The sequence below is a fragment of the Patiria miniata genome, unplaced genomic scaffold (assembly GCF_015706575.1).
Source record: "Patiria miniata isolate m_02_andy unplaced genomic scaffold, ASM1570657v1 HiC_scaffold_20, whole genome shotgun sequence".
In the NCBI taxonomy this organism is placed as follows: Eukaryota; Metazoa; Echinodermata; class Asteroidea; order Valvatida; family Asterinidae; genus Patiria; species Patiria miniata.
In genome coordinates, this window is record NW_024037059.1 from 854,138 (window position 1) to 878,641 (window position 24,504).

At 39.3% G+C, this 24,504-nt stretch overlaps 3 protein-coding genes across 3 annotated transcripts; 1 reads left to right on the forward strand and 2 right to left on the reverse strand.

Annotated features, from left to right (window-relative positions):
- Positions 1-2,251: 2,251 nt before the first annotated feature.
- On the reverse strand, positions 2,252-12,590 carry LOC119727350 (sodium- and chloride-dependent glycine transporter 1-like). Its single transcript, XM_038199204.1, has 13 exons — positions 12,511-12,590; positions 10,353-10,587; positions 9,110-9,241; positions 8,728-8,950; positions 8,244-8,376; positions 7,742-7,876; positions 7,134-7,237; positions 6,716-6,840; positions 6,188-6,303; positions 5,910-6,041; positions 5,398-5,598; positions 4,399-4,575; positions 2,252-3,878 (listed from the first exon to the last, which is right to left on the reverse strand). Exons 1-13 carry the CDS (start codon positions 12,517-12,519, stop codon positions 3,630-3,632), a joined length of 1,971 nt encoding a protein of 656 aa, XP_038055132.1. The 5' UTR covers positions 12,520-12,590; the 3' UTR covers positions 2,252-3,629.
- Positions 12,511-16,476, reverse strand: LOC119727351. Its single transcript, XM_038199205.1, has 2 exons — positions 16,319-16,476; positions 12,511-13,993 (listed from the first exon to the last, which is right to left on the reverse strand). The coding sequence occupies exons 1-2, from the start codon at positions 16,441-16,443 to the stop codon at positions 13,390-13,392; spliced, it is 729 nt and encodes a 242-aa protein (XP_038055133.1). The 5' UTR covers positions 16,444-16,476; the 3' UTR covers positions 12,511-13,389.
- LOC119727349 (beta-alanine-activating enzyme-like) lies at positions 16,363-24,310 on the forward strand. Its single transcript, XM_038199203.1, has 15 exons — positions 16,363-16,501; positions 16,787-17,068; positions 17,359-17,479; positions 17,790-18,028; positions 18,222-18,411; positions 18,771-19,018; positions 19,235-19,329; positions 19,450-19,634; positions 20,054-20,398; positions 20,706-21,409; positions 21,526-21,674; positions 21,856-22,019; positions 22,320-22,445; positions 22,885-23,016; positions 23,233-24,310. Exons 1-15 carry the CDS (start codon positions 16,458-16,460, stop codon positions 23,920-23,922), a joined length of 3,714 nt encoding a protein of 1,237 aa, XP_038055131.1. The 5' UTR covers positions 16,363-16,457; the 3' UTR covers positions 23,923-24,310.
- Positions 24,311-24,504: the final 194 nt, after the last annotated feature.

Sequence of the window (24,504 nt, forward strand, 5' to 3'; positions counted from 1 at the left end):
GTGATGAGGAACAGTATCAAAGGCTTTGCTGAAATCCATGATGATGAGATCCATTTGACTGCGTTTATCTAAGGTTACTTGTAGATCGTTGACCAAAGCTGACAGTTGTGTTTCACAGGACCTGCCTTTTCTAAAACCATGTTGTTGGTCGGCTAGAATCCCATGCTGTTCAAAGTGACCCATGATATGTCCATGAATAATGTGTTCAAGGATCTTGCAGATAATCGATGTTAAAGAAACTGGGCGATAATTTGCAGGATCAGACCGGTCATTCTTTTTGTGGATGGGTGTGATGTTTGCAGTCAACCAGTCGGAAGGCAAAGTTCCTGTGGAGATGGATTTATGGAAAAGTTTCTGGAGTATTGGTCCTATGCTTGTTGCACAGGCTTTCAGCACTCGAGCTGTTATACCGTCTGGGCCTGGTGCCTTGTGAGGTTTTAGGTCAGCCAGTAGTTTCTGGATTCCTTCGGTGGTGAAGACCAGGTCGGAGATGTCAGGAAAACGGCTTTCATCTAGGTTTGGGATGTTGGTTCGATCCTCACGTGTAAATACTGAGCAGAATTGGTGGTTTAGAGCATCAGCTTTATCTTTTGCACTTGAGATGATACGGTTTGCAATGTGAAGTGGTGAGACACCAGATATTTCCTGCTTCTTAGACTTGACATAGTTCCAAAATGGTTTGGTGTTTTCTGATTTAAGACTGGCCCCGATGACGTCTTTGATGTAGGATTTGTGGGCTCTCCTGATCTTTCTGTCAACTTGTCTACGGAATTTTTTGAACTTTGACCAGTGGGAGGTAGTACCATGCTTTCTTGCTCGGTTGTAGAGTCGCTTTTTGATGTTTATGTCCCGTTTGATGGAACTGTTGACCCAGGGGTAGGTAAACCGGGAGGAGCTCATTTTAGATGGAATATGTTTATCAATAGAGTTCCTCAGGGATTCCTTGAATGAGGCGAACAGTTCGTCAATGCTGTGAGAGTTCAATATGTTATCTGTTAGTCCTTTGTTGAATTTTGACATGTCTTCATCTACACCAGCAAAATTTGCCTTGCTGTAGAAGAACACTTTACGCTTGGGTGATCTGGAGATCTTGGGGTTGATTTTCACTCCCATGATGACCATATCGTGGTCACTAATTCCGCACTGTACCCGAACGTAGTCTACAGATGATGGGCTGTTGGTAAGGCACAAGTCGAGGATGTTTTGATCCCTCGTCGGCTTTTTCACTAGCTGATGAAGATTGTGATCATCAAGTATGTCAATCATTAACTTGCTGACAGCTGGGTACTGGCCACAAGGTCGAAAAGCAACTGTGTCCCAGTCGATATCTGGCAAGTTAAAGTCTCCCAGGAGCCAGGTTGAAGCGTTGGGTGGAATACGAGAGAGGGATAAGTCCAGCTCCTTGACAACTTCACAATCTGCAGACTGCGGTCGATAAAAGGCACCTATGTACACTGGTGACAATCCCTTAACATGGATGCTTATCCATAAAAGTTCACAATTAGTTTGTAGATTTGTTTCAACTGAAGCTATGAATGTATTTTTCACAGCGATAAAAACTCCTCCTCCTCTGATGTTTTCACGATCACGGCGAAATACATTGTAGTGAGGGGGGAAAACTTCTCCGGATGCAACAGAATTATTGAGCCAAGATTCCGTGCCAACCGGTTCCATAGACTTGACAAGTCGCAGAATTATCCAGAAAAAAAATATGCAAAGGACGGTACGTAATGGGATGAAGCAATGAAAATGGAAGGAAAGCTGCATACGATTTTTGCAATGTCAAAAATCCAATCAAATTAATTTGAGTTTTGTGAAACTAAGCCGAGATAAGATGGCGTAATTAGGGTCCAATTCGCAGGGCTAGGGGAGTCAGTTTGAGCACGAGATCCAGGGTTGTTAATAGCACTAGGCCTCAGTATACACTCACACCCAAATATTATGGATTTAGACTGGCATTTAGGGGTAGGAAATATTTTTCGATAATAAGAAAAAGAAAAAAAGTCTGAAATTAAGAAAAGTAAAATTAAAGCTGAAGATGTGTTGACAGATACAGATGTTTGTGTAATTGGCATGGCTTTCCAAGGAATCCGGACCCCAACATTATTTTCTCTCTTTAAATAGTAATAGTGACCACTGCCTCCTCCCCTCCCCCCCAAGAATGGGATATTTTGCTCATAACCCATTTTATTTAGTCTTTACTTGAATACTGTTAAAGAAATGACACTTCAAACATGCACGAAAGCAAAACTTGATGCAGTACATGGGCAAACATGAATTTATTTAAACAGACTTCAGATTAACAAATTAAAAAATTTACAATCGTGCATTTCTGCAAACATTTCCTTAATGTTGACTTAATTAGCTAAAAAAAAAAAAAATGATTATCTATTATCATCATCATGCATAAAACATCCATATCAACTTAACTTTGCCTGAAAAACGGTTCATTTATTTGGTTCAATTACTGAGAAAATAAAATGTAACGTCTCTGATACAGAAAATTATTTTACCTTAAACTGAATCTAACAGTCAAAGCCGTAACTAGGGTTAAACTGATGAGGGGGGGTTCACCTGGGGGTGGCGGCATGTCCCCCTCCCTGAGTAGTTACTGTCCTTTGTAACAAACGACATTTGTGCATAAAAACATTTCAGTAAACATTTCTAAACAAAGGTGACTCAACACCCACTGATGGGAGTCCCCCCCCCCCCCCCCCGAGTATTTACATCGCTGTCCTTTGTAACAAAATTAATTACATCTTTGCATGACAACAATCAGTAAAAAGTTCTACACACACACCGTTCCTGAGCCAACTCAGTATACCGTAAGTGAAATATATACGGTATGAAATAAACAATAATGCTATCGCTACATTTTATCTGAGGTACTTCAAAAGTTATTTGATTACAGTGAAAATCACATAAAACCTAGCTTAATAATCACACTTGTTTAAACATACAAAACTTATTACGTGGTAAAATAGATTAACCTCACTCAGCCAAAGGCAGCAAGGAAACATGTATTGTGATTTTTATATTATTTACATTAATTTCCAACCTTTGGGTTTTTCATCTTGTTTTTCAACAAACTTGTAGGGTATTCTTCACTTTTGGATGTGCAATTGGGAGGACGGAATACACAGATAAAATTATGACCCATTACAAGTTTCAGCTGCTTACAAGAAACTATGAAACTAATCCAACGAGGAATGACGAGTTAGTTACACATATAAAGGAAAGAGGGTAAAGGCATGTTTTCGCACAAAGGCTACCCGTTAAGACACCATAAAATGAACACTGATTTTTTCTAATCCCAACTAAAGTTCAGTTTCTTCAAAACTGTCTCAAGTGTCAAAGGCAAAGACAAGCTCGTCCGCATTAACTAATGTTAATTCAAAGTTTTCCTGAACTGGGAGAGAGGAAGTGTGATGCCTTTGACATAATGACAGAATACTGACCAACTTTTGGAAAATTCATTTTTAAATGAGCCAACATGCCTGCAAATTTTCACAAAGAATGAAATTAACGTGGAATATTTTAATAAAGCTAGGCCATTTACCAACCCTTGATTGTTGCCTGAGGATGAAGCTGATGTCTGAAATAAGATAACAGTGTTTTTCCCCCCAATTCTAATCAAAATCCACCTGCACAGACTGGTCATAGCAGTAAAGATCCTTGCTGTCTTCCTGATCCACCATGGAAGCACTTGAGATCAGAGCAACGTGAGGTTTCTTGGTTTCAAAGACGCTGTTAGACTTCATCTCCAGCGGTGATGGTGGGGCACCGTCTGCAGGTAACGGGTCGTAGCCTGCCTCGATGCGGTGTTTGTCTATTGCGGGTCCCCAATCCCAGGTGGGCCTCAGTAGAGTCTTGATGCGCTGTTAAGGCACGAAATGACGATGAGAACATGAGTATTGAGCACCCACAAATTCAATTAATACATACACAGTATGTTCCACCATTCCACGCAAAAGTGGACATGCATGGCTGAAAATTTGAAAAATTATGAAATCTTCAGAACTAAAAGCATCACAACCTCAAATGTGGTATAACATTAAAGGGGACAACAAGACATTTCAGTGGTGTGCCATTGAGGTGGAATACAGTCAAATATATTTTTGTCCAAAAAAGGTGTTTTGGGGGTTAAAATTATGGACTTTAGGTATTTAATTTGGCACCTTGTCTCACATGCAAAATACAAATGTTATTTCAAGTTTTTGTTTTTAAGGCAGAGAGAAAGGTTCATATAATTATATTTTATGCCTAGAGAGCTTTTGGGAAAAATCATCTTTTTGGAAAACCACTTTTTCTAGAACAAAGCAAACTCATCATAGATACAGAAGTGCATGTGTAATTTGAATCCACATGAGCACAAATTTACAAAATCGTGACACTCACTTCTAAGATGGAGAATGAGCTATCAGTCCTGAAGATGATAGCAAAGATAGCATACAGTGGTATGGTGATGAATGAGAGAAGTGTTAGCACCCAGCCGATGCCTTGAGCCCACGGTGGGAAGACCTGCTTGTTATATCCTGATGGCGCGTAGAAAATGAAGCTAGCTATCACAACAACCTGTCACAGTAACAGAAAGATGGTACAAAAGTTACAATTCAATCTTAACGTTTTGCAGCAAGATGTAAATATCACCGTTTGGTTTAGACTTTCACTGCATACATGTAGTTTTTAAGCACTGTAAGCAATGCAAATAAAGAGTTGTGAAAAAAAAACACCTCAAATTCTTGCTCATGAGGAACTAGAACTCATGACCTCCTCCAAGATCGAACATACAGTTCTTGAAGTGGTTATTGCTATAATCAGAACTAATGTAATAGAGTTATCATCAACGGGGCGTGTTTTCGCTACCGTGACCTTTGGCTTATTGCTTGAGCGTTTTCGTGACTTCGGTTGGCTGGAGTGACGTCACTGTTCCGATTAAAACCAAACCAAGGTAAAGGGTCGGTTACGGAGTGCATTTCAAGATGGCAGAAAGATAAATACACGACATGTAACACAACAGTGTTGAGGAAAAATACGTACATCGTAAGTTTGTACTTTTTAAGTGGCCTGTAATAAAATGTCTATACAACTTACAAGCCCACAAGGTATTATCCCGAATTTCGCTGGGACTGGCCGCCAACACCTAAAAATTATCGATGTTGTCAAAATGTCCGCCATATGTCTGTTCACAACTTTCTGACACTGTTTTCGGTTTAGCGTTTTTGCCCGCATGTGTAAACATGTTTTGGTTATCAATTTGACATCACAAACATGTTTCTGGTCACGATCACGAAAACACGCCCCCTGATGTCAAGTACAATGTACATCTGGTACATCAATTTATTTATACTTTGCTTTGTTTTTCTCAAACGTAGCCCTGTTTTACAGTCTACTTACCACCATAGCAAGTGGTGACACAACAGCCCAGCAAGCCTTCCAGTAGATATTGGGCAACGATCCTAACATAGATTTGATGTCTCCACCAAATCGGTTCAGTCCATAGACATAGCAGATGGCCACACAGTAACAGATGGATATGACCATCAGGGAAAACCCTCCGGCATAGTCGTTCATGATGGTCAGTACATACAAGCCACCCTGGGTAGAATCACAAGCCAATCACAAGCCAGTCACAATTCAATCACAAGTTAATCACATTTCAATCACAAAGCAATCACAAGTTAATCACAAGTCAATCATACGTCATTCACAAGTCAGTTACAATTCAATCACAAGTCAATCACAAGTCAATCGCAAGCCAATCACAAGCCAATCACAAGTCAATCACAAACCAATCACAAGTCAACCACAAGTCAATCACAAGTCGATTAAAGTCAATCAAACACCAATCGCAAGTCAATCACAAGTCATTCAGTTTCAAGTCATAAGCCATTCGAATGAACACTTACCTGGGTTACCAGTGGAATTCCCAGCAAGAATCCGACAAAGCAGGCTCCCAGTATGATCAACCACTTCCAGCGTCTGTAGCGATTAGGTAACGCATCCATGATGACAGTGGTCACAGTTTCCATCATTGCAAACTGGAATATGAAATGATAGAAAACTGCAAACCGTCAGTACTAAGCAGTACCACAAACCAAAGTAAATTTGTCCACGTTCAAGGCACACTTTGAGATAAATAATCTATAGATCTATAAAAGGTTCTAGGCTATAAATTGTGTTTTACCATGCTGTCCAGACCGAGCGTCAGTAGCATAAGAAAGAAGAGAACAGCCCAGAGCTGAGGAAGTGGTTCCATCTTAGCTAAGGCTTCTGGGTAGACAATGAACGCTAGACCTGGACCTGATGCAAGGAAAAACAAATCCGTATTATTGTTTCGTGCACGAAACAGCAGAAAAATACACAGCAAAAAAACTTCAGTTTTGAGAACAGGGAGCGTTTTTTCCAAAAAATTTTTACTATGAAGCTATGTTCTCCTTTTCTTTTAATAGTTATTTCACATTAATTTTAATGTGTTTACAAATGAATAATAGCTTTAAAGAATATATGAAGAAAGGTGAAGAAAGGTAACCATAATTAAAAGAATTGAGGATTATGTATATGTTCACGGTCTTTAAAAAAGAACAACAAAGTCACTAGAATACTTGACATTCACCCAAGAAATACTCAGGGACTTGTGAGGATTTCTTGGTCAAAACAAAATGACCATTGCCCTGACAATTACATAAATAATATGGCACAATGTGATGCTTACCACTTGCTGCAACTTCAGAAATGTCTCTATCACTGTCCACTGACATGAAACCCAGAGTAGAGAACACAACAAACCCTGCTAGGATGCTGGTTCCGCAGTTACAGAAAGACACAATCAGTGCATCCCTGGTCAAAAACACAAGAAAAGGTGAAATGTTCAAAAGGTGAAATCTTCAATTCAAATATTTAAAAGCTCTAAAAGTTTTGCATGCTGAAAGGTTACTGGAAACCAGGAGAAAATGTATTCATCTTGAAGTAGTACTGCTTATTAAGGCAATTGATTATGTAGTCAAAGAGCTACTTCAATGAAAGCACAAATGGTGCCTTTTCTCCTTACTTTATGTGAAACATGATCAAGAAAAATGAGCAAATTGAAAGGGCAATTGAGATTTCCTAAAAACCTTTAATTTTATTTTTACCTCTGGCAGTTGTTATGGAATCTATTGTAGCTGGCCATTGTCGTCAGTGACCCAAAAGAAATCCCCAGAGAGTAGAAGATCTGATTGGCTGCGTCCTTCCATGGCTGAAGAGAAACAAGCAAAGAAACAATTGGGGGTGTACACCGAAAAGAAATTCAACTGCATCATTTACACTTCCTGTTTCTATTGGAAAAAAAAAAAACCCCACCTCCCGAATACTCAGAACTACCACAATGGACTGTTCCAGATTGTTAAGCCCCGCCCACCTTTGGTTGTGTACGGTACATTTCTCACATTGCCTGTGCTTAAGTTTGACAAAACTATTATGGTCACCTGACCAAAAGTTGTGATCTGATTGGTCAATGTGCAGTTTAATTGACTGGCAGGAAGGGTCTGGTTTTGAATCAAATACCTACGCATGTCAGTACCTTTCAAATACTCTTAAACCAATCAGAGTACTTAAAACAAATAAGGTGTTCTCAACACCTCAACTTTCGACGGGAAACAACCATTTAAAGTAAAAAGTGGCTGGGACCTATCAGGTGAAGATCCGTTGAAAACTCCTGCTGGCTTTTTAAAAACTGGGATGGTTATCTTGAATGTATTACCTTAGCATCCAGTAGAAATTCAAATTTTGGATTAATGTAGAACTCTACTCCTTTGCCAGCCCCTGGTAAGGAGGCGCCTCTACCAAGGAGTATAATGAGAACCACGTAGGGAAATAAGGCTGTGAAATACACCACCTGGACAGAACACAAAATGTCAAACAATTATTGAACATCTTGAATTGTTATATTGTGTGCTTGGATACTGTAATTTCATTGGTGTCGGACGGCCGAGTGTCTGGAAAATAAATATGCGGCATGTCACACACTGAGGGTGATATCGCATTGCATTCATTGTGCATGTTGCGCGTGCATGTGGAACCTGCTAGCGTCGCAACAGTCAACAATTGTTAATTATCAAATTATTTTCCACATTGTTTCCCAGTGTTGTAGTCAAGTTAATTATCAGTCAATCACAAGTCGTTAGCAAGTCAAATCACAAGTCACTAGCAAGTCAAATCTCAACTCAATCACAAGTCAGGATTCCCCTAGCCTGGGCTATTACCTTTCCAGAAGACTTGATCCCCTTGAAGACACACAGATAGACAATGATCCAGGCTAGTGCCAGACAGCCCAGTAACTCCAGCCTTATACCACCCAAGTCGTGGATTCCATCGGTTATCTTATGAACCTGATGGCTAGAAATTAAATCAACAAAAACAGGCAAATGTACAACAAGCTTCAGACCTAAATTTTTTACCCAAATCTTCCCAGATCCTCAAAAGCATCAAGGTGTATGGAAAACGATTTGTCACGATTTTACCATTTGATTCCTTCAGTCAAAGATTTTTTCAAGGTTCAGGAAATTCTTTCCAGAAGACTTCCCAAAGAGAAGTGTATTGAGTTTAAACTAATTAAAATCTACATCCTTAAACACGAAATAACAGTATGGGCCATGAAATTTGAAGTAAAAGCTAATTTTGTTCCTGTCAGCACTGGATACAACAGAAAATTAAATTATGAGGAAATTTTTCAATCTTGGAACCTACTGCCAGAATTCATCGCTAGGTCTTGTAAGGTTCGCTCTCTCTTCCTTGGTGTAATTCATAGACTCGTTGAAGCATTGTGCAGTGTTCCATTCATGACCACATGTGGACCATGGCAGAGCTTCAGTTGTACAGGAACGGATAAGATAATAGATAGTCCAGGCAATGATGACGTTGTAGTAGATAGCAACCAAGGCTGCGATGATGATCATACCAATGCCAACACCTGAGGAAAAGAGACAGAATAATGTCAATTTTGTGATAAGAATTGGGTTAGAAGATAGACAGTTCAGATTGTTCATCCAAAGAGGATCTGTATTTAAAATCCATAGTAGATGGTCGAAAGATGGAGTTACGTATACATTTGAACTGTTGTTGTCATTACCAGTGAAAATTGGACTGATCTTCCATATGGCAACAGCTCCTAAGCTGGCGAACTGCCCAAAAGCCAACTCCAGATAGAACAATGGTAGACCAGCGACAAACAACATGATGACATATGGCACCAGGAACGCTCCTGAAATGTAGAAAAGTAGTACTCAAGTTATCAAAATCTTCAAATACCCAAACAAAGTTTCCTGGGATTCATTTCTAATACACCACGTAATATTTCGCAAACTTCCTAACAGCCTCAACTACAACACTGAATTTTTAATAAAAATTGTAAGTTTTAAAGGGAATATACATCATTTGCTTTTGCTGTAATTTTCAGAAATGGATGGGATTGGGGGGTTGGAAATATAAAGCAAATATAGTTACACTGACTTTTTGGAGGTTTTGGGTTCGAAAATGCTATAAAAACCAAGAAAAACGATCATTTTCCTGTAGTCTGGTTCCCTGACTCCATATAAGAAGAAACAGAGCAGTTTACATACATTGGGGAATTGTAAGGTCAGGGAACCAGTCTAGCTGGCTCGTACCCGTTCATAGGTTTGTAATCGATTGCAAACAAGTGCGATGGTCAATTGGGGCCAGTATTTGAAAAAAAGCCAGTTGTTTCCAACGCTGATCGGCCGATCAGCGTTGGAAATTGATACAAAAATACCACTTTTCTTGAAAATGACAGTATACCAGGTGCCATAATTTTACAGGATGCTTTAGACTGTCATTTACCAACATCCTATTAAGGTATTTCGCAAAAACTTGGTAGTTTTATTTTTCGATGTTTGCAAATGTTGTATATTCCCTTTAAGATGGTAGCTGATATCTTATGTACAGAATTCTAATCAAGTCACTGTTACTGTTAGTCATTGCAATCATTATCACGTCAATCTTTGGTTAATCACAAGTCAATCACAAATCCATCACAAGTAAATCACAAATCAATTGCAAGTCAATCACAAATCAGTCACAAGTCAATCACAAGTCAATCACAAATACAAGTAGATCACAAATCAATCACAAATCAATCACAAGTCAATCACAAATCAATAACAAGACAATCACAAATCAATCACAAGTCAATTTTTCACAAGCCATCTAATCTTGAGGGAAATGACAAGCTGTAAAAATGAAATTTGACAAAGACGTTCCTTCATCATGTCCATCTGACTTGTGACCTGCCTTGTGACCGACTTGTGACTTAACATGTGATTGGCTTGTGATTGACTCAATTAAACTCATCTTACCTCCACCATTATCATAGCACAGATAGGGGAATCGCCAGACATTGCCAAGCCCCACAGCAAACCCGATGCAAGACAAAAGGAAGTCCAACTGATTACTCCACGTCTCTCTCTTCCCTTCCCCACCATCGCTAGACTCAGAGCTTCTACTCTCGCTATCACTATGAGTGACATCTTTCCCTCCATTGTAGATGCCATCAATTCCACCATTTGCCTCACCAAAATGTTTTCCTTTTTTCTGTTGGAGATTGATATTTACATTTTGTCAGGAGCTAAAACAAATTAATCAGGAAATTGCAAGCTTTACAAGACTACAGTAGAACATGATGCTTGTTGTAGTGGTTGTCCGTTATAGTGATAGTGCATTCAAATATAATTTGCTAATTTGGGAGCCCTATGGCATGTTCATTATAATCAAATGTTCGTTATAGAGGTGTTCATTATAGCGGCATTTTACTGTACATTGTGTTTCAATTCTCACTGGCATAAATTGACCCCTATATGAGGTTATTTGTTTGTATTATCTGGGCGTAAAGCCATCAAATATACACTACAAACAAATAGACAAATAGAGGATGAATTGAAGTTATCACCACGTGCAATAACAAGGAGGTAATATACACCCAAAGACCACAGGGATTGTTTATCTTTACCCCTGAACAACCAATTCTGACAGGGTAAATTTGTACATCGTGTTGGGTCTAATCTATCTCAGTTCCACAGGTAGGGTTTTATGACGTTCAAAGCTAACAATTTTGGATGAAGAATTCAACACAAAAGTGGGCAAATGTAATAAAAGTATTTGACATAATTCATGGTAATAAAATATTCAATCTCAAAAATTTTCCATTTTATTTTGTCATACATGTAGTACTAACCTGCAGAAAAGTGTTATGCGCTGAAAAACGTCACTGAATAAAAATCCATCGAAAAGCATAATTCTAATATTTTTTTACTCACACACCAGGGTTGCTCCAAAAGCTGAATTCTAATAAACTGTTGCTTTTCAGAATATTTCAGAGTCTCAATGGAAAATCGCTTGTCTATATGGTAGCATACTTTACACTACATGTATATGATAATGGAAAGTGGAAAGGAAGGGATTTCTATTTTTACATGAGTGGTTTCAAAGACTTTTTGATTATTCAAGTTAGGTCTGAAAACCAAATAAAAGATGCTTCCTACAGAAGTTTTCTTCCAAAAGCAAAGTCTCAATATATTTAACTTCAGGCTGATTTATTCACGTCTCTTTCTCAAATTAAAGCACAGTACCAAACTACTAAATGTATTGTACTCAAATGAATTAGCATTTCATAAGTAACACGATCGTATCACTATCAGGCAATAATGTTTAGAAATCTGTACAATCCGAGTAAATAGAGGTTTATTGTTTCATTATATGCATGAAATACAAGATATACTGTTTTACAAATGCATGCAAAGGAAGTACCCTTGTCAGATTCAGAACTTTACTGAACTTTTCTCTCTGACCAGTCATCTAACTTCACAGTGGTGACAAAATCTATTTACACAGAAGCTATATAATTCTGCAGTTGATGTGTAAGTCCCACAAGGCTTGATACTTGGAGAATACAAGTTAAAAGAAATCTACTGTGAGTTGGTACCACAGAGCTATATTAAATTACTAGAGCGCTAACTCATTTATATTACCCTGCTCATTTCGCCAATGAAACATTCCAAAGATTATCTCAGCTCCCTGGGGAGTATACAGCTTGATGCTGCCATTTCAGCACATAAAGCAGCTAAAATCAACCACAATAAACCATCTCTGCCCTCACAGGTACCCATCTACTCCTGGGTGAGGAGAAGCAACGAGTGACAAAGTGCCTTGCCCAAGGGCACACGCACCATAACCCCAGGCTGGACTCGAACCCACAACCTGCAGAATTACCCGCAGACCACGAATTCAATGCTCCAGACCACGAGGCCACGGCACTCCACTTAAACACCATCTGCAAGCACCTGCAAACAAAACCCAATCTTTCCAATCTGTGGTTCTTAATGAAATAAATGGTTAAAAAACGTTTACGGATTAGATAATTTCATGTTGACTTTTAGCTTGTACAATGAACGAGCCCAATGGATAGACTAGGGAGCAGACAACGCCATTACATCAGGTGTTAGATATCTTAATACATACCTCATCCATGCTTAACTACGTATTCCTTTAAGGTTTCTCCAGCTCCCAGTAGTTAGATACGACCCGAACTAGTACCCACGACAAACTGACAAAAAGTGGACCTCTGCAATTGAGATGAGAGATTTCACACCACCCTCCTCCAAATGTTTACCCTGCATTATTCATGTGTTTGATTTAGTTCGCCTGAAGTGTGAAGAGTTTTATGGGAACTTGAGCAGCATCGGCCAAGTAGTATAACAACGGGCCTTGTTTAAATGTTTACAAAGTATGGATTACAGCAGAGAATATTTAGTACAAGAATCAATTCAAACAGATGTCCTGGGAAATTGACTTCTTGTCATGTTTCCTGTACAAGTTTCTATTACAGGTTGGGTTTGGGTACTTATTAGATGGGATGGTTCTTCTGTAAAGTATTTGTGGAAATTTTACAAGTTAAATTTTGTCTTGAATAAGTTAAATTCATAAGAATGAAGTAAAACAAAACATGGACAAAAAGTGTAAATATGCAATCTGATTTTTCCATCTTTGGAGAGTTTCTATCAGGGTACAGTCAAAACCAGGTATTTTGCAGCAGTTGGTGGTGAGTATACACATGTACAGTTTATTATTTTAACAAAATGAACACAGTTGAGTTTTACTTTTATGTGGTATTTGGTCACACCAAATGCATACACAAACAGGTTGCATGAAGGAGTTTTCTAGGATGCTGTTTCCATGTTATTGTTAATACTGCTTTCCTATAATGACTGAGGGATGCAGCAACGTTGCTTGGCAACCGCATCCTCTATCCCCATCATGCTACATGTGTACCTGTAGCAACCATTAATGTCTATAGATTCGCTACACTGTTATTTTTCCTGTGTTTACCTGTGGTAAATCTTATTTGTTCCCAAGGTACAGTATTGCATCTATGACATCACCCTTGAGTCTTAGGGCTCGGATGGCTTCATTTCTTTCCACTCTGATCTTAGACATAATGCGGTCAATTTGAGATGGATCCAAGCCTTCCTCACTCTCCGACATTTCACCAATGGCTTGAAAAACGGCCTTGTCTTTCACAAAGTCCTTCGCGTTCTGCTTGTTCACAAGCTTCCCTTTGTGCACCAGTTTCAGCTTGTCCATGGGAATTCGGATTTCCTCGCTAATGTGGGATAACATTCTGGAAGCCTCCCACTCCGAGTTAACATGAATTTGATGCTTGTCTCTTTGGCATTTAACAGTGATCCTGTAAGTTGGTTCTTGGCAAGGTGTAGATTTTTTCAAAGGTTCGGACGTGTGCAACATTGCGTCTGGTTGGTCTTGATTTGCTGTCTGTGCAGTGTCTCTGATATTCAGAGAATCTTGTATCCTTTCAGTGAGAGAATGAGTAGAGCTGTTGGTTGCAGTATCATGATCAGTCTCCTGTCCTTTGGCACAGAATGATGCCAATTTGGAGCAAACCGCCTCGTGTCTTGGCCAGTCTATAATTTGGCAATCTCTTGAGCTGAACAAAAAAGAAAGAAAAAAAAACATTTCAAAATTTCAATAAAAATATGTGATTACACTTAACTTATTGTGTGAAATGAAGGGAATAAAAGCTAAAAGTTTTACACAACTTTCACATCAGAGTTCAATCAATTTTTAGCGATCCAAACTGTCACAAATTCCCTCCCTCCCCATTTTACCAAACCAATCTATTCATTGTGATGTTCTTAAGCTTTTGAAATACACTTAAGCCAAGATCGGAGTAATTGCAGAATACCCCGCCACCCGGAAATACACCCTTAAAATCTCTGGCTACGCAGTTGGAATCACTGGAAAAGAAACAATTCAAGTCCATTGCCAGCTAGCTACGCGGACACTGGGGTCCCCTTGAGAAAGAAGCAACACAAAAGGAATGGGGGTTGCTGAAAAATTCTAAGTCCAAACCATGAAACTACCCTGTTGCCGGCTACGCGGAGTGGTACTGGTAGTCCCCTTGATAACACTTGAGAACGAAGCTAGGAAATGGGAATGAGAGTTGCTGAAAAAATTCCAAACCAAGTCCAAACCAACTACCCTGTTGCTAGCCCCATAAATGTGGCCTATTTACTGGACTGCCTCCGTAAACATAGGCCACACATCCACATGTACAAAAATCGTGTCGACGGAGCGAAATTTTGATTTTCACATTTAGGCTTAGTTTGTATTTTTTTTTTGCTTTAGAAGCATACTCACCCTCTTTACAGGCTAATCAGAAAGTGCTGCTATTTTCAGATGTCTAATTTTTGTGAAATTTCATGTTGAAATTTTGATACGCAAACGTGTAAAAATGAATCTGGAAATTTCACGAAAAATATACATCTGAAAAAGGCAGCACTTTCTGATTAGCCTATAAAGAGGGTGAGTATGCTTCTAAAGCAAAAAAAACATACAAACTAAGCCTAAATGTGAAAATCAAAATTTGGCTCCGTCGACACGATTTTTGTACATGTGGATGTGTGGCCTATGTTTACGGAGGCAGTCCAGTAAATAAGCCACATTTATGGGGCTACCCTGTTGCCGGCTATGCGGCTGCAGAGTAGGAATGCAGTGGAGCATGACGTGTACTAGCCCGACTGCGTCTGGCCGTACAGTACTATCGCAAGCTCTGTAGTACGGCCAGACGCCCGATGCTTCCAAAAAGACTGAATTTTGTTGGCCGCCGATGTAGCGATTTTGCTACATCTTTCGATCGCGATTATCTTTTCATCCAGGACACAAATTTCCAAAGTTAAGGTTTGTAGTCGTAGAGCAACTCGTACCTTTTCGAAAAAACGTTCTTTGGTCTCAATATTTTCATCCATCTGGCCACAAGACGAATTTCAGTCATCAGATTCCACAAATATCGTCCCCCATGCGATCCCCCATGCGATTTCAAAATGGCGGCCGCGCTGTAATGTATGCAATATGCAGGCACGCCCGCGCAAACTCATGAATATGCATAAACAGTCTGTGACGTGTGACCTCGTGTTTTTGGACGTGCGTGCGGCCCCGTGCGGGGCCATACGTCCCGAGGTCACACGTCACAGACTGTTTATGCATATTCATGAGTTTGCGCGGGCGCGCCTGCATATTGCATAACATTACAGCGCGGCCGCCATTTTGAAATCGCATGGGGGATCGCATGGGGGACGATATTTGTGGAATCTGATGACTGAAATTCGTCTTGTGGCCAGATGGATGAAAATATTGAGACCAAAGAACGTTTTTTCGAAAAGGTACGAGTTGCTCTACGACTACAAACCTTAACTTTGGAAATTTGTGTCCTGGATGAAAAGATAATCGCGATCGAAAGATGTAGCAAAATCGCTACATCGGCGGCCAACAAAATTCAGTCTTTTTGGAAGCATCGGGCGTCTGGCCGTACTACAGAGCTTGCGATAGTACTGTACGGCCAGACGCAGTCGGGCTAGACGTGTACAGGCCTGGCACGTACAGGTAGCACTGAGAAGGTTTGTTGAGGGCAATCAATCGTGACTCCGTAGCCAGCTACGAGTCGAGTACGACTTACGAGGTGCAAAGATCGAGTGACGGGGTATTCTGCAAGTATGCCCCAACCAAAGATCGATTGACGATGCCCGTAATTTAAAAGAAAAATCTCATAATTTATTACCTTTTATTACTAATACTATACAACTAAAAAGACCAACAGTCAACAGAAAAAAATATGAGTATGGCCAACCGTTGCATGAAAATAGCGCCCTCATGCATTTTGGAACCGCATTGTTTTGTTCGCCGGTTTTCGCTGCAAATTTTGGGCAAATTTTTAGTCACAAGGAACACACAAAATGTTGAAGATCATACGAACCAATAAACAGTGCTTCTACAGCGAGTACAACGTTTCATGACCTTCTGGCACTCGCCACAGCTGGCGCATTTTGCGTCAGAATTGTCCGATGAATCGCCTGGCTTGTTGTTCATGGGCGCCGCCATTTTGAAGTTTGGTCATGTTCCCAGACTACTCAATGACTGCAACGCTTGTAATCCCCAGGTCAGTGGAATCTGACTACAATTTTCACTGCTTGCCTTTCCTTCCTCCATGCCCCAACAAACACTGAGCCACATCGGCATAAACTTTATTTATTTTAAACCTGGAACTTCATTCATTGTCATTATGAAGAATACTATCTTCAGGTGTTTTTTTAAGTACATGAAACATAACTGAAATATTTGATTACAAAGTTAGAATAAAGCCGGTTTCTATATGGTTTATACCAGTCCGTGACATTCTCATTCATTGTTGACAATGTCAATGTCTTCATCTCACTCACTCAAGCATTGTCAAGTTCAACTTAAAAGGTGAGGTTGACGCTGCAAAAATGGCAGACATAGTCAATCAAACCCTTCATGGATTGGTAGATTTGGTGGCCAGTCAGCACGCCAACAACAGAGCAGTTGTATTTGATGATGGAGAGGAGGTTACCGTGGCAACATACCAGCAGATGCAGGAGGCAGCAGGATGCATGGCAATGATGCTGCGTAATGTGGGATGCGGGCTGGGTGATGTGGTTGGCTTGTACTATGAGAACTCTGTGATGCTACCATCTTGCATTCTTGGGTAAGATAAATGCATTAATTTTTCAAGTTTGCATTTTTTTTTATTATAGTGGGCAAGCTTGAGTAATTGAACTCCAGCTTAAGCTCATCAGAAATTCACATGTGAATTCCTGATGCGCTTGTTAAGCTGGAGTTACTCAAGCTAATATAGTGGGCATGTTTGCAATGATTCCAACTACATTGCCAAAAAATAATGTGCTATTTGATAAAAAGTAAATTTCTAAATAATACATTTTTGAAGAGTGCTGAAAATTGAAATTATATTTTGTTTTGTATCTTGTTGTTTACAAGCATTCTTCAGGCCGGTGCTTCATTTCTCCCGTTAGACCCCAGAGCACCTCATGACATGAATGAATATTTGATCACGTCGCAAAGCCTGCTGTGGATTTTAGTCCCAAAGTCCCTAGAGAAGGTTAGTTTTATTTAGACTTCCAACACCTTCACAAAATTTGCAAAGTATTACCTGTTTCTTTTCTCTTTAAAGACCAAGTATTTTGTGAAAATTTCTAATTTTGACAGATTATAATTTTGTGAAATTGTTTATTCCAAACAACTTGTGTGTTTTAACAAGAATAAAGCATGTTTCTCTTTTCAGTTATAACTTCAAACAACATTTATGTAACTATATAAGCTCATAGACTAGCCACTGATATTGATGATATTACAATTAAACTTTAATTGTAGCTCTTTAACAAGTTTTCTTTAATTGATCCCAATTACAGAACTTTATGTTGAACTATGGCCAGGCACACAACGCCCAGCCAACAGATGACCTGTCACTTTCTCACGGCATCAGCTTCCGATTGGTCAAACTTTCAACCAATCAGAAACCTCATAATACTTTCAGCCAATCCCCTGTCTTCCAACTTGCCTATGTCATGCACACTTCCGGTACAACAGGCTGGCCAAAGAATGTGCGTGTTCCCCATCAGTGCATCGTGCCAAATATTACCGATTTAAGGTAAGTATTTTTTAAGTCCTAAAAACATTTTGTCTTTGTGGAGCACTTGGTGTTCAATTTTTCAATTCAGTCACATTCAAGTTGTGAAATGTTTGGACAAATGTGAAACTGAAAAAATAAAGGGTTGTATTAAATAGTTACAGGTGTTTAGTTAACCAGTGTATTACATCTCTACTCTGATTTTCTCTTCCAGTGATATTTTTAGCATCAACCCAGATGATGTCATCTTTGTAGCTTCAACTTTGACCTTTGACCCCAGCATTGTCGCCATGTTTCTTGCTTTGTCCAAGGGAGCAAGTCTAGTCTTAGTTCCAGACTCAATCAAAGCAATGCCCAGAGCACTTCTGGATATACTAGTGAGGAATCAAGTATCCATATTGCAGGTATGGATGCAAAAAGTACTGTAGTCAAGTCCATCACAAGTCCATTGCAAGTCAAGTGGCAAGTCACACGCAAGTTGGGTCATAACTCACAAATAAAGAGAGAAAAAGGAATGCCTTTGTCACAGTCCATTTGAATAACTGTAAACTTGATTGAGACAATTTCTGAAGAACATGCGATTGACTTGGGATTGATTTGTGTGGACTTGATAATGATTGTGCTAGTTACATAATACAAGTATATGATATGTGATAAGTCATTGACTTAGAAATTATGCCAAAATGACTTGACCAGAGTGACTTGATCTTGTTATCATATTGACTTGTTGACTTTTTACGTTTGCTTTATTTTATTTGACCAGGCTACACCAACCCTAATCAGCCGATTTGGGAAAGACCAGGTGCGTCAACATCTCTTAACCTCAACTTCACTTGTCCGTGTCCTGGCTTTTGGTGGGGAAACCTGCCCCACAGTGGCTCAGATCAACCAAATGAGGGCAGCAGACAATACCACAGAGTTCTACAACCTGTATGGCATAACGGAGGTGTCAAGTTGGGCATCGTGCCAAAAGATTGACACACAGTGTAAAATGGAGGAATGTCATGAAAGGTGAGATAACCACTTAAAAATGATGTACGTGATGGTTCAGCTCTGTGTGAACAAAGTTTTCCTATATCGAAAAGATGATTCAAAGTCGTTTTCCTTATGCCACTTCTGATTTTGAACGATGTGTATTTGCTATTCTTTTGTTTACAGGTACTTTCTTCCATTATATCATACTAATATGGATAATATTTTATGGGTAATTTTGTTTTTGTTTTAAAGCATTCTCCTAGGTAAGCCACTTCTGGAAACCACACTGGAGGTAAGAAATGAGAACGGTCAAACCATCACAGAAGGAGAAGGACAAGTATTCATTGGTGAGCCTCTTGATAAAATGTGCAAACTTATTCCTTTAATGCTATAGAAATGATAGCACTTCGTAACAATGAAAATGTTCAAGTATCTAAGTTATGCTAAATTTGCATATATCCACACAGGAAGCAAGAGCAGGGTATGTTTGCTGAATGACGAGACTTGGCCGATACCATTAAGTGAGAGGGGGGTGATGAGATCCACAAAGGATCGGGTGCGCATCACTGATCGAGGCTTGATGTTTGTTGGTCGTGGTAAAGACCAAGTCAAGCGGAATGGCATACGAGTCAATCTGATACAGGTTAAACAGGTAAGAAACATCAGAACGAAAGTATCCAAGAAATTCCTGCTTAAGAGTTGAAGGTTTGCATGGTTAGGTGAGCAATAAGCGAAAGTTTGTGGCAATACCCTGTGACTATACATGTATATCTATCTCTTTTTGGAGTTAAGTTCTAAGAAGAATCTGTGTAAAGTTAATTTTGAACATTTTGTTAAAGCTCTGTATCTGAAATGTCAATACACTTTTGCTACTCTCTGCTTAAATATTTATGAACAAGTTCATACGAAAACTTTCATTAAATGTTCACTTACTTCGTTATTGATCATTGATACAAATTTAAAAAATCAAGGAAGAAAAATCTCTGCATGCCATGGACAAACTTGTGAATACAGTATGTACCAGACAATGCCCTCAACAGTGATATAATCTTACTTTCATTGCTTCTACAGAGAATTGAAGCCCTTCAAGTTGTAGAATCCTGCAAAGTCCTCCAGACACACCAAGAGAAACTGCTCCTCTTTTGCATTCCGTTTCAAGTCAAGCGAGAACCAAATCAATCTCTATCCACTGGAAATGAAGAGTCCTTCCGGATTTTGCTGAAGGGCATACTTCCATCCCACTGTCTTCCAGATAAAGTCTACTTCTTGGAGAAGTTTCCAGTGACGCTTCATGGAAAGGTTGATAAGAAGGCATTGATGAGGCACGCTGAAGAGATGGAAGGGCTTAAGAGGGAGGTCTGGAATCCGCCCACAAAAGGGGAAATGCAGAAAGAGGATCTGGCAATTTTGTGGAAGGTAAACTTACATCTTGTAACAATTACTAGCTAGGTTTTGTTCTAGGCCAAAAATATTAGGTGGTTATTTTGTTGAAAGGCAAATTTGATATTTTTCAAAATTCAGTATATTTTTGGGGAACTCTCTGAAGGTCGTGAAAATATTACCTGGAGTTTTGAAGTAACAAGTTAAAAAAAGTAATTGTTTTATTACAAGGAACTGAGAAATTTGTCAAGGATCAGAAAATAATAATGAGTTTGAATTGATCCTTCATCGTAGCTTTCGACCTTACATTATCCTAATTTTTTTTAATGATTTTTTGTGACAGGAAGCAGCCCCATCATCAACAGAACCACAAGACAATCACTCATTCATCCTTCACAGCGGTGGAGACTCATTTCAAGCCGTAAGACTTACAGATGCTATAGAATCATGGAACGGAAGACCCATTCCAAATCTTCTAGATACCATACTCCACCAGACCTTTAAATCTGTTCTGAAATGCATCCGAAGCTGCCTAGATACAGCAACAGATGACCAACTTCGGAAATCAAAGAGAAGAAAGATTTCAGTTCCAAATGACATCGTTGAAACCACTGCAGTACAAGACAGTGAGATGGAAACTTGTGCCAAGTTGCCGAAATCTTTTTCTCAAAATAAATGTCACAGACCAGAAGAACTTGATGAAAGTGACGTATCTCTCCAAGGAGTGGCAACTCAAGCTTCTAATGTGAACGACAGCCATGACACATCACAGACTAACTGTCAGCCTTTTGCCTCAGCCGTCGATCCTCCGGTTGCTACCGACTGTGTTGTTGTGAGGAGATGTTCTCAGCTAATGGCAACCAAAGAAAGAACAGTATCATATGACGCTTTCTTGTCAGAACTCAATGATAAAAGTGATGGGGTTGTTGCTAGGGGCAACCAGGCAGAAGATTCTTCTGTTGGTAGGAGCGTCAGTCTTCTTCAAAGGTGGCAGTACAACACTGGCAAGTGTGTTGATGCATCACCATTGCTGGTCACACATTCTCGGTAAGAATAAAAATGTATAATCTCCACAAAAAAGTCAAAAAATTACTAAAAGATAGAAAAAAAAATGTAACAACCACTGAATTCAACCATCTACTGCTTTCTTTGCCTGTGCATAGGTCAGCACCCGTCATCTACATTGGTTCCCACTCTCACAAGTTTGCAGCAGTCTCCATGGCAACTGGCAATGCATTGTGGGTAGCAGAGCTAGGCGACCGAGTGGAGTCCTCAGCGTGTCTTAGTGCTTGTGGAAAGAAAGTGATTGTTGGTAGGTCAAACTTAAAAAGTAAAATCGTAAATTTATATCTCAAAGCTAAACTCGTTCAAGAACCAGTCACAAACAGTACTTTTCACATGAGTTTTTGGCTGCTAACTTTTTTTTTCTGTGCTTAGTAAAGTTTGGTGCTTACATTAGCTCCATGAGATTTCTTGTTGGTTATTATTTACAGGTTGCTATGATAACCACCTTTACGTGTTGGATGCTACACTTGGAACTGTCCATTGGAAATTCAAAACCAACGGACCAATCAAAAGCTCTCCTGTAGTGGATACGAGTTCATCTCTTGTGTATGTTGGATCACATGATCATCAACTCTATGCCTTGGATATTGAGGTAACTTATTCGGCCTCTTTATTATCTTGAACAATTTTGTTTAATGTCTAAAAGTCTCCAAAATATTCAGTCTCTTCGTACAAAAGTTTCCCTAATTGGCCATGGAAGCAAACCTAGTGTACTATCATGTTGTGCTCACATACTTATGTTCACACTTTTGTCTCAAAGCTTAAGGAACTTTTTGGAAACTTTCTCAAATTTCTGTTAAGGTGTCTCATCTTTACACAAAGTGTAAGTGTACGAATACAGTCTTTGTATTGATGTTTCTGATCGTTATATTTTGCTTGCTCATTGTTATAGGATCAGAGCTGCAGATGGAGTTTACATTGTGGAGGTGGTTCTGTGTTTTCCTCTCCTATCATACACTACCCTTCATCTACAGTCTATGTGGCAACACTTGCTGGATTGCTGATAGCTGTCAATAAGGTAGTCAGTCATAATCAGTCGTACCATAAAGGGACATAATTAATGATAGTTGTCGCACCACAAAGTGATGTATCATGTGCACAAAGTACATAGAATGATCCCTCACTTCTTGGTGCGGCAAAATCATACTCATCACTCCACGGAGCACCCAACGAGTATAAAGAACCCAGCAAATGTATGTGCTATGCAGACCTCATTTACAAGAATTTTACATCACATGACAAATGACTGGTGATATAAATCTGTATTATAGACAGATTTCCCTTTCAAATAGTGAATGTTCAGTATTAAGAGCAGGTGGATTAATCTTCATAGGCTTGCTTGGGTGGGATATGAACCCAAGACCTCTGTACTTTACCAAATAAAACTTATGTTACAGATTAAAGCATACAGTACTGTTGATGCTGAATATTGCTGATTATTAATATTTGTTTTAAAGGAAACTGGAGCCAAGAAGTGGAGTTTCAACTGTAGCAAGCCTGTCTTCTCATCACCAATGGCATCATTGGATAGCGTTGTGTTTGGTTGTGTGGACGGCAACTTTTACTGCATCAGTCACAGTGGACTACAGGTGTGAAATGTTTCTTAATAAATATCAAATTGAGACTCCTGACTTGGTCATAAAATAATTTCTTGTGAAATGTTTGTTTTAGAATTGACACACTTGCAGAGGCATTTTGAGCACCAACAAAAATTTCCCTCTATTTTTTGCACGCGAACTCTTTCAGCTTATCAAAATGTTGATAAATAGTAATTCATGCCTTTTTTCCCAATCCTATTATTTCAGTTATGGAGATTCACAGCTGATGCCCCCATCTTCTCCTCACCATGTCTTCCAACCGTCGCTCAGTCTCCAGGGACCCTCAACCCCACCAAACATCCCTCCACAGTAGACTCCTGCGTGGTCTTTGGGTCACATGATCACCATGTCTATTGTCTGTCCCTCCAGACTGGACAACTATGCTGGAAGCACAAAATGCCTGCCGCTGTCTACACATCACCGTTTATTTTCCGAAGTGATCGACTCTGCCAAATCGCACCTCACGATCATTGCATCAGCTGTGATGCACTCCAGACGGATGGCAATCTTGCCAGTCCAAAAACTGAGATAACTTTTGAAGTTATTATAAAGCCATCCAGCAACTTACCAAATCTACCTCACAATTCAGGAAAGTTAATTCCCAACTCACCAAAACTACCTCACAACTCACAATACCATTGTATATCAAATCGATGTAATTCAAAGATCCACCATAGCTGCCGAGGTGATGCATTTGTGATTGTTTGCTCCACTCAGGGGTCAGTGGTGATCCTTGACCTTGGGTCAGGAGAGGTCGTGACTTCCTGTCAGTTACCCGGGGAGGTCTTTTCATCACCTGTTGTGTTCAGGAACTGTGTAGTTATAGGCTGTAGAGATGATTTTGTCTACTGCTTAGAAATTGCGACCGAATCTCAACAAACCAGGCCAAAAGATTAAAACTAAAACACCACATTTTAAGACAAATTTGTGACTGATTTGACTGTAAAATAAAAACAAGTATTCAGTGTCATAGAAATTTGATTTTTTTGGTTGAGGGGATTTTATTGTACTATCATCTTTGGCCTTGTTTACTCAAATTATATTCTTAAATTAATTTTACTTGTACATGTATGTCACCAATTTCTTTGAAAACCCATCAATCTCTGAATCTCTAGCATAAAAGTATCATTTCAGATACGTTATAAACTGAAACATAGATGAAGACTGAGATGTAGAAGATGATGAAATGAACTATATTTTGTACTTAACATTTCATTTGTTTTAAGGTTAGAATTAGGAAGTGGCAATAAAATCTATTTTTTAAAATCTTTTTTAATTAAAAAAATGTTCTGTTTGTGTTTCATTCATTGATATTGTGTGTGTGGGGGGGGGGGGGGGGGTGATGCGGAGTTCGATGTTTAGTGTCTCCATCCCTAGGGAAAGTTTTTTAAGATATAAATTTGTCACATTGGTGTAACAAGGTCACTGAAGATTTCTCTCTTCTGGAATAATTCCCATTTTAAACTTCTGTGGTACCCA

What these genes read in the sequence shown, in the direction of transcription:
- LOC119727350 (XM_038199204.1), bottom strand. An exon ending in CGCTCGGTCTGGACAGCATG is followed by an intron (nt 6,042 to 6,187) that starts GTAAAACACAAT and finishes TTCATATTCCAG; the next exon opens with TTTGCAATGATGGAAACTGT. An exon ending in GAATTCCACTGGTAACCCAG is followed by an intron (nt 5,599 to 5,909) that starts GTAAGTGTTCAT and finishes GATTCTACCCAG; the next exon opens with GGTGGCTTGTATGTACTGAC.
- LOC119727349 (XM_038199203.1), top strand. Translation starts at nt 16,458, where the DNA reads ATGTTCCCAGACTACTCAATGACTGCAACGCTTGTAATCCCCAG. An exon ending in ATCAAGTATCCATATTGCAG is followed by an intron (nt 18,412 to 18,770) that starts GTATGGATGCAA and finishes TTATTTGACCAG; the next exon opens with GCTACACCAACCCTAATCAG. An exon ending in ATGGAGGAATGTCATGAAAG is followed by an intron (nt 19,019 to 19,234) that starts GTGAGATAACCA and finishes TTTGTTTTAAAG; the next exon opens with CATTCTCCTAGGTAAGCCAC.
- LOC119727351 (XM_038199205.1), bottom strand. Translation starts at nt 16,443, where the DNA reads ATGGCGGCGCCCATGAACAACAAGCCAGGCGATTCATCGGACAATTCT. An exon ending in TGTAGAAGCACTGTTTATTG is followed by an intron (nt 13,994 to 16,318) that starts GTTCGTATGATC and finishes TTTTTTGTTCAG; the next exon opens with CTCAAGAGATTGCCAAATTA.